Genomic DNA, 10,113 nt, shown 5'->3' with positions numbered 1-10,113 from the left:
GAGATATGATTACATCTCTTGTCTCTTTGTATGAAAAATATTGATTGTTCTGTTAATTATTTTTATCTGAATTTTAATAATTTACAAGGGGAAGTCGAAAAGTAATCTTTCCAACTCATTTACATTTCAATAATTCATTTTTGGTGAAATATTTACATCTCTCAAATATATATATATTTACATTATTTTTCAACACGCTGTTATCTTCTCTGTTGATTTATCTAAACGGTAGATCTATGCATCAAAATTTTGTCAGTAGAGAATGGGATTCTGTTGATGCACTCATTTTTGCACTTCATGCTTGACATTATCTGATCGGAATCAGATTTTTACCTGTTTCCACAGTTGAAAAAGTATCTTTGTAGTGAGCGATTCCGATCAGATGATAATGTAAATATTTTACAAAAAACAAAGTATTAAAAAAGTAAAATTGAATCTTATGAAGATTATACACAGAATTCAACTGTGAATTCATTACTTAACTTAAATAAGAGAACCTTATTTTCTGACTTTCTCTCATAATATTAATATGGAACATTAGTTTTATTATGAATTATCTCTTAGAAAATAACGAAATAGATGCGTGGTATGTCGTTTGTAAAATGTGTAGATACTTATTCTTTTATAATAATTGTAAAGCAACTATAAAGATTTTTCATTTTACACTACTCGTCTATTTTGCGCATTATTGTCTATACAATATATATATATATTATACAAAGCTGATTATTTGAATTAGCGTAAGAAAAAATAAGTTTATAAATATAAACTCATATTCCCATTAATTCATGGAGTTTGTCAAAAGTAATAAATATGTTGTTTTTAATGGTAGCAATAATTAGTCTGAAATAACTGTTCACATTTTATCAGACATGTGCTTATTATTCAAATTAAGACAATGTAATATAGCATGAGATTTTCTCTACATCGAAAGTATATAAAAAAGAAAAGAACATTGTACAGATTGATGCATGGATTTCAAGTGATCATATAGTGCTTAAGTGTTCGTTTTTTATAACACGAAGATTTATATGTATAAATTGAGCCAGCCGATATATATATTATATCCTTTCTTAGAGTCGATAAATAAATATGTATTAAGAATTTTTTTCTATAAAACTTGACGTTTAGTGCAGATTAGTTGCAATCGACGGTACGTTAGAGTCTTAAGTCGAAAGCGAGAAATTGCGTGTCTACGGAACTTGATTGTACGTAATACGCTGGTGATGATATACTTTCTGATGTAAACTCTATACTGTAATGTACTTATATTACTTATTTTGCCAGTCTCTTGACGAACGGTATATGTCTCGCAGCGATTCTACCGGCGCCGGTGATTGTGAGTAATGTGCACTGTACGCAAGTTTTACTTGGATAACTGTGAACCTGTCGTACATGATTGACTGATTGTGCGTTTGTGTGTAGGAGGGAATGATTCAGCAAGTACCCTGCAAGGTATTCGTCGGCCGCTGTACAGAAGACCTAACCGCTGATGATCTGCGAGACTATTTCTCCAAATTTGGCGAAGTCACGGACGTGTTCATCCCGAAACCCTTCCGCGCGTTCTCGTTTGTCACTTTCCTAGATCCCGAGGTCGCCCAGTCGCTATGCGGCGAAGATCACATTATCAAGGGTGTGTCGGTACATGTGTCGAACGCCGCGCCCAAGTCCGAGGGCAATAATAAGAACTTCAATAATCAAGTGAATTCAAACATGAGGGGTGGCAGGGGCGCACCGGGACCCGTTGATAATAACGTGCAAGGCAATTATCAGGGTAATCGTTACATGGGTCATTCGGGCAACAATATGGGCCCAAACGGCTGGAACAATCCGGGCAATCGTGGCAATCTCGACATGCCGAATTTGCAGGCTTTGGGTATCACAGGGCAGAACAATGGCGGCGGCGGAGGCGGCGGAATGTCGAATCCGTTGGCTATGGGCGGGCTGAATCTGTCCGCGTTGCCGGTCAATCCGGCATTGGTGGCCGCTGCCTTGAACCAGGCGTCCTGGGGCCTGATCGGCAACCTGCAGAACCAGGGAAACGATCAGGGTTATTCGAACCAGCCGGGTCCGCCGGGTCAGCCGCCTTCCGGTAATAACAGTATTGGCAACAGCGGTAATTCCGGCTTCCTCAGCTGGATGAATCAAGGCGGCGGTGACGGCAATACCGGCAACCCCGGCACCGGCGGCCCCGGGCCGAATAACCCGAACGCATCCCAGGGCGCCTGGCAAAATCATCCGGGCCAACGCGATCAAAAATCGAATACCTTTCTCAAATACGAGTAAATTCAGCCGGGGTCGTGGGTCTACTCGTAAAACCAAACGGACCCTCTATCCACGGGTCCCGACGCAAGAACCTTGACAAATCTGATAAAGGCAAATGAGGGGCGGGTCAGCGGATCGAGAGTACAAAAAACGCGCATCGATCCCGTCAACAGGATAAAGAGCCAGAGCCTATAGTACGTTAACATTTTTTCTAATGTTTTGCACTAATCTGCCACTACTGCGTGTATTATAATATTTCGAGACTCTCCCCACTCTCTTACCGGTTTGACGAATTAGCACAATTCCAATTCGTTGAAAGAATTTAGGCTTACATGTAATGCGTGGATAGCTCTGATCATCATGCGTGCTTTTGTGTGATCTCTCTGGTGTGAAGCGTACGATCTAACGGCTAATGGGAAAATCGATATGTATGGTGTTAGTGTATGTGAATGATATAGCGTTGCAAGAATGTAATTATATAAAACGTACATGAATGTGCTTTTAATGTACTGTTTGGTATATGAATGGTTTACGTGTTAGAATATCTAGGAGATCTTTGAGTCTGAAGGAGACTTGCGCTATTTTGGCATTTAATTATTATAATAAAAAACACAATATAATATATATATATATAGAAAAATATATATATTTATGTATAAAATAAATTACTACTGCTATCGTATAGAAATCACAAATTGGTAACTAAAGGACTATATTTGCATTATTTCTCCGTTTTCGTAATTAAACATGTAGCATTCGAGATATCGAGTAATTATTAAGTTATCAGAAAGTTGAAAATAGATCAAGTATTCCTTCGTCACACAAATCTCTTCAATATATAAAAAAGATTTTAGAAGTGTAAATACTTTCTGAGATAAATTAAATTTGAGATTTAATCGCATTTTTTATTTAATTGTTAGCCATAGTTAACTAAGTTTTTTTTCTCCCGTTATATACACAGTTGCGATGCAACTAAAGAGGAGACTGAAAAATGATCAGCAAAATCATTTAATCATGGCTATCGATGTAAGCGCGATATACGGCAATAGACGCAAAATTAAGTTAACTGATTTATCATGTTGAATTGAGAGCCGGATTGCTGGACGTTGCTATTTGTAAAAAGTGTTTATTTGTTACATAATGAGATATATCAATCACGCCATTGCAATGTTAGAAGCCACACAAGGTGTTTCTTTTGAATAAAGATTTCTTGACCAATTTATAAAATCAATTTGTATATTCATATATTCATATCGTATATATTCCGCGTGTCTTTTAATTCGGGGAACGTAATGTAAATGTAAATTCCTTGTTACCTGCAAAAACAATTTTCTATTGAAACAGAATATTTTATTCGAAATAGTGCACACAGACACACACACATACAGTCGTGTGTTTCTGAAATATTTTTATCTTTAGTTATAAAAGTTTCTAGCAAAACTTTTTTTCGACGCATAATATTTTCTTATCTCACAATTTTCTTCATAACATATTAACCTAGCAAACCACTCTTACTACACACAATTCTATGAAGGTATCTATTCTCAAAAATAATGCTGAATAAACGATATTTTAATAACTCAAACGACGGTTACATGAATATCATAAAATCGACTGATATAACAAGAAACATTTTGTAATACAAAAAAAGATACATTTTTGATTTCTAAAAAGATAATCAACATTGAGATTAAAGTTCAATGATTATTTCTTTAGATATTATTAATGGATTGAAAATTTTCTTTGATTGTGGTGCAAAGTTACCTCCGTTGGCGCAATCTTTTTGCAGTAATTTCTTTCCTATTTTGCGGAAGGTTGCCAAAACATTAATAAGATTCTTTGACAGAGCATATAAAGCGATCAGTATGACTGCTTGAAAGCGTATGAGTGTGTTTGAATAACTCGCAAGACACCTAGAGATTGATCGCAGCTATCCGTATTGTAAATTATTATATCGATTTTTGAACTTTTGTTTCAAATATCTTAAATATAACACATAAGTAGTCTATTATGTAAGAATTTTACACTGATGTGTGCAAGTGTGTCAAAATTATTGATTGTTTGCGCATGAAAGAAGGCATTTGAATTGTTAAAATTTTTCTATCTTAATTGAACGAGTCCTCAAAGAAATCACAGAAAACGATTTAGATGTCTTTAATGTATGTGTATAATGTGCTGCAAGTTTTGAGTGAATACCGTTGATAGTGAAGACTTTCAAACTGTTTCTCCTATGATAATAAAAATAATAAAAGAAATAGCTTTACACACAGGTTGAGAATATTTATTTTTCAAGAAAAAAAAACGAGAGAAAGAAAAAGAAAGAGACAAGTTAACAACATACGATGAGCAAGAATACAACTCACATCTCACAATTATAGTCAATAACTTTAACATATGTCGTAATTAAACTTAAAAACCACATTCATCACCGCGTTATCACTGTGTACGCTACCATTAAAAGAATAATTTAGATTGAGACTATCTCAGAGAGAATACACTAATTATCTAATTATATTAATTGAAAGAATAAAATAATCCTTGTAAGAGGTGTATGTGCTGTTGTGCTTTTCATTTATCGTGCAGTGATTTCTCATAAACTTCCTATACTCAACGCAAGATATTACTTAATAATACAATTTTCTAAGGATAATACTCGCATTTTTTCTCTCTCATTATAGTATGAGTTCTCGTCGATATGCGTGTTTAGAAAATTTCTAACTTTGAAAACGTCGATTGGGTTGTTCGACGCACGTGTATGTGTGTATGTGACGGTCGAATGTATTTGTTAATGGTCGTCTCAGAACTACAGGCGTGACAGAGTTTTTACTACTAGCAAAAATGATGATAATGCCGCTTGTTTAATGAACGCGTGTACTTGACAGCGCGAGATGAAGCAATGAGATGACTGAGTAATAATATATAAAGCGTGCGCGCGCGGAAAATTATATACGGTGCAAGTTTTAGATGAGAATGAGCAAAAAAAATCGTCCAATGTATGTCTGAAATATACTTAGAGACTGCACGAGAAGAGATTGTTTATATACATAGTATATGTAAAAAGAAAAAAAGTTAAATCAGATTCCGGTTAAAAGATAGACGATATGGATTTCATTGATCCCGCATTCTTAAATCTGTAAATTATTAAATCGATCTACACAGAAGAGCTGTAGTTTAAGACAACTTTTAACAGACCTTTTAGAACCGTACCTAGCTTGGTGCTGAATTGGCACGAATGTTCGCCTTTCAATTCTTTAATGTCTGGAAATATTTTCAGGGAATATGCAGAGTTCCTTATGATACAAAAAGTAAAATAAAGTGACTCGTATACAAGAAGTAAGATAATGTCGTTGATCGTACGACGGACAATAGTTAATTGATCAGTTCGAACATTCGTGCGTGAATCGTAATTATGGATCTACATGATCTGACAATCAAATTCGTAGACACTTTTTCTTTTGTTACTGTGCAAGATACGCGATCATTCTTTTATCTCTTCGTTATATTCTGTACAAGCTTTGTTCCATAGCGTAGTGTGAATGATATGCTTAAATCATTGTTTAGAAAGGAGCAGAGAATCAACATTATAAATATTTATATTTAAATTGGAAAAAGTGAAGAAATTATGTAAATTTGTTGTAAGATAAAATTCTATATATATATATACTATTCTTTAAAAGAATAATATATAAAATTCATTTAAGCTTTAATACATTTCATTATCATTAAACATAAAATGAACAGTATTAGAGTTTAAATAAATTTTGCGTATGATTCTAATTGTCAGATCATGTATTTTTTTCAAATCGTTTAAGATAGCGATGCCTATATACGATATTGGCATCTTCGTGATCCCTCAATTAGTCTCGAGAGGTTTCGCGCGCGATGTGAGTACTCGATGCTCAAAGAATGCCTTGCAAAACGATTTGGAAGTGATCTACGAAGCATGTAAATACGGATTGATAAAGCAATTTTAATATCGCTCAGACAATGTAACGAATTTTATTGTAGAGTTAGTTGCGCTCTGTAAATCGCTCGATATTGTTGTGTCTCATGAGAGGGGGAGAGAGAGGAAATGAGAAACTATGCATGACAAGTCCGAGACATGTGTCGTGTGAGAATGTTGATTTTAATCCGTCAATCTCTCGGCTGTTGGGCGGGGAGAGGGGAGGAGGGAAATTTGGAGTCTCGTCAAGAAAGAACACGGTGAGAAATCGCGAATCCGACAGTCTTTTACATTTTTAAGATACAAATAAGCTGAGTAAGAATTGATGTCGAGGATTTTTTTTTTTTATGTGTGTGCGAGGATGATCTCATGACTTGTGCGTATCGAAATTCATTGAAAAAAAAAAGTGTCGAAATCCTCTTGTCGACGACGAGAATTACCATGTGTCGCGCGAAACTTTGTAGGTGTGAATATTAATCCGACGATAGCAAACGGCATTCGTATGTATATGTTTCCCAATTCGTACTGACAATTTTACATAAAATTGTAAAATGTTTCGACAAGTTTGCCGTGATGCGAAAATACTCAATGCTCTTCGTAACGTTCTCCATTGATTGTAGTGTATGTTAAACTATGCCGAGAATAAAAAACCCAAGCACCGTGGGTTATCACAGATTCCTTCGCGTGCCTTTAAATGCGAATCAGCGACGTAATCACATATCTATCGACTATCCCAGAATTTGGATATACGGTGTTATCTCTTGCGAAATTTGGAATTGATCTTTGTTTATGCATTAATCGCGGTTCCTTTAATTCGATGAAAATACATGCGAATTAAGCTTTAAAGATGAAAACAAATGATAAAATATAATTCGTCATTTAATTTAAAGTAAGTTTTACTTTAACAAAGAAGATTCGAAGTTTACGTTAGTTAAGTAATAAGATCTTTAATATATTCTTTTCATATTTATTTTAGGACCGTGTTAATAGTTCCAATTATCGCATCTATAACAAACAAGCGATTTAAAGCAATATATACAAACATGAATAAATTTTTAATTTATCCTATTACCATCTTAACGGGAAATTATTGATATACAAAAATATTCTCGATATTATATTTATTATATCTGTATATATGAAGTTTTAATTTATCTTTACGAATTATCAACTTTGTTGAGAAACAGAGTTGCGCGTTTCGTTGAAAGCAACCGTCGCGATAATGTGAGATAACAGTCTTGTGGCGATGTTTATAACTGTAGAACTGTAAAAGAGAGCGAGTGGAAGAGTTTGAAAAGTAATGTAACAGTGCACAGCCAGCCTTTCGATTGATGATTGAATGAAGACGATGACTGAAGTGATCGTAAGGCTATGGAGAAACGTCCGCAGATCCTCGAAGCAACAGGTGATTACGATCTGACATTTATTTCTCCTTCATAACGTCTCACACCATCAAATAGATCCATCATTCGTCATCGATACTCCAGCTTCCCGACAAATTTACGGAAGATTTGTTTTTGCATATCTTGCCGTCATCTTTATTTTTTGTTTCACTACTTTTTTCACTCACCATCATCTGCATATTTCGCCGTATCTGCAATATTTTCTTCTCAATAAAGCAAGAGAACAATTCCTCCCCCTCCCCGCTAGTTGTATACATTTCTTCTTTCGAATGCTTCGCGTATTTTTTGCGATAAAAATTTTCATTCGCTGTAGACTAATTTCTCTCATAGAAAAGGATAATGCGATAAATACCAATCAATTGCAAATATTTGCAACCATATGTTTCGCGACTGGTATTTATTAGATTATTTTTCTCATGAAAAACGCAGTCTATCTCCCCGTGGTGTTATCAATTTTTTATTATACTTAACAGGCTTTGTGAGAAAACTCTTTCATATGACAAGGTTTTATGATTTTAATGTTTTCATCATCCTCGATCTTTCTCGTTCCCCCACTCTCAGAGAACAATGAACGAGGAATTTCTCGCAACAAATTAATCCAGTATAACTGCTTTGCTGCAAAGTTTTGTCTTACATATAAGAATTACGCAAATTCGTGTTCCATGCTTTTGACGTTTGAGAACGCGTCATGTAACAGATGCACATGTCGCACGCGGCCGGTTAACAATTCTCTTACAAGATCTCTTGTTAGATATCACCGGCAGGAGAGATGAGATTTTAGGCATACTTTTCGCGCGCATTCGCTACCTTCATTCAGAAACGAGCCATGGAGTCGAACTGTCAACGATTTTGAGGAATGCGTGTGTCTTGTACGCGTTTTGAAAGAAAGAAAAAAAAATTTAGAGAAGGATCACATACACATACACACACTTCCGGCAGTCGTATCTTCTTATTCATATCACGTTCTGGAGTAAGACAGACAGCCTACATCGAAACACCAAAGTTGTAAATTGGATTGTTAGTACTCTAGAGTTAGCTCGGCCCTCGAAGATCCCGATCAACGCCAGACACTAATCCTGTACGATTCTGTTCAACAGCCTGAGTGAATTATATGTGGATGGTTGATGTCCGTGAACGTACCTCTATGGATGGACACGAACGAACAAATGATTGACAAAGTTTTGATGCAAGTGGAAAGAGCGAGCGAGCGAGAGAGAAAGAGAGGAAGGTGAAAGGAGATGAGAGAGTAAAAGGAGGGAGAGAGAGAGAGAGAGAGAGGAGTATATATATTTTTACAGGAGAATATATAGAGAAAATTTGATGGGATATATATGATGGTGATGATGATGATGATGATGATGATGATGATGATGATGATGATAATGATGATGATGATGATGATGATGATGATGCACTGCGCCGAGAGAAGTTTGCTAGACAAGTGTGGAACGAGTGCTTTTTTGAAAGCGTGAGGGGAGTTTTTTTCGTAAGCGTGACCGCGAAAAAAAAACATAAATGAAAATGCCGGGCGATGTCCGCTGGACGGTTTAATGTCTTACCGCGGTTTTGCTTTCAGATTGCGAGAGCGTGCGTCGCGATCGACAGTGGTTGATCCGCGATTAATCCGTGCTTGCTCTCGTGGAAAAAGAGATAATTCCTGAGACGGCGCGGACGCGGTTATATTTGGAAAACAGGGTCTCTTCTCTCTCTATGGGTCCGGAAATGTTAATCGATGACAGGCGACGAGGGTTGTGATGCGATTGAAGTAATTATTATTATAGCATATTATACATATAATTTAATTTTTTTTCAGGAAGCCTTATCCTCACGAGAATTAACTTTACGTTGAATTCAAGCTCTAACTATCAGATTTGTATTTAACTTGATTTATTAACAGCAAATTTGATTGAAGCTAAACACTGACGCTTTATTAAAAAGACGAAAAGAAAGTATTATGTGTAATAATTCTCTATTTATTGTCACTTAATTTATATGTAAATTATATCTGTAATAAAAAATGCCTGTATTATATTATTATATAGAAATTATATTAATTAATTCAGAAAAGTCTTGATCCCTAAAAAAATTAACACGTGAATACTTTTCATTCGTGTAATGATAATAAAATTTATTTACTTGTTTCAGATTCGATATGCGTCGCACATGTATCCTATCGGACATCGTATGTGAGGACTTTGAGCAGAATGCGGAGTGCGTAAGGGACATTAAAACAATCGCAAGAAAATCGGCTATTAAATAATATTATATCGGAAACGCGTTTTCATTCGCATATGTTTTATATAATGTTTTATATATAAGAAAAGGGAGAGGGAGGAGAGAGAGAGAGAGAGAGAGAGAGAGAGAGAGAAAGAGAGAGAGAGAGATTATATCGATAATATTTAATAAATATTTCTATCGTAATATTTTATTTCACGTGTTCTTGCTGAAAAATATCTAGTCCCTATAATTCTATATATTATATATAAATATTCAAAAAATATT

General features: G+C 35.3%; 2 protein-coding genes across 2 annotated transcripts; both read left to right on the top strand.

The window, feature by feature from the left end:
* The first annotated feature begins 1,287 nt into the window (after nt 1-1,287).
* On the top strand, nt 1,288-10,039 carry LOC138936579 (TAR DNA-binding protein 43-like). The gene is made up of 4 exons (XM_070302108.1): nt 1,288-1,355; nt 1,426-9,097; nt 9,188-9,376; nt 9,757-10,039. Exons 1-2 carry the CDS (start codon nt 1,347-1,349, stop codon nt 2,284-2,286), a joined length of 870 nt encoding a protein of 289 aa, XP_070158209.1. The 5' UTR covers nt 1,288-1,346; the 3' UTR covers nt 2,287-9,097; nt 9,188-9,376; nt 9,757-10,039.
* Nucleotides 7,580-9,181, top strand: LOC138936442 (spindle pole body component 98-like). The gene is given in 4 exon segments (XM_070301864.1): nt 7,580-7,613; nt 8,715-8,773; nt 8,942-9,040; nt 9,042-9,181. Coding segments are annotated over 4 exon segments (234 nt in total). The 3' UTR covers nt 9,084-9,181.
* Nucleotides 10,040-10,113: the final 74 nt, after the last annotated feature.

Source organism: Polyergus mexicanus, unplaced genomic scaffold (assembly GCF_030449975.1).
Source record: "Polyergus mexicanus isolate NDT 795.1 unplaced genomic scaffold, iyPolMexi1.0 SCAF_9, whole genome shotgun sequence".
NCBI classification, from domain to species: Eukaryota; Metazoa; Arthropoda; class Insecta; order Hymenoptera; family Formicidae; genus Polyergus; species Polyergus mexicanus.
The sequence above is the reverse complement of the archived record's forward strand: the minus strand, read 5'-3'. Positions and strand labels throughout refer to the sequence as shown.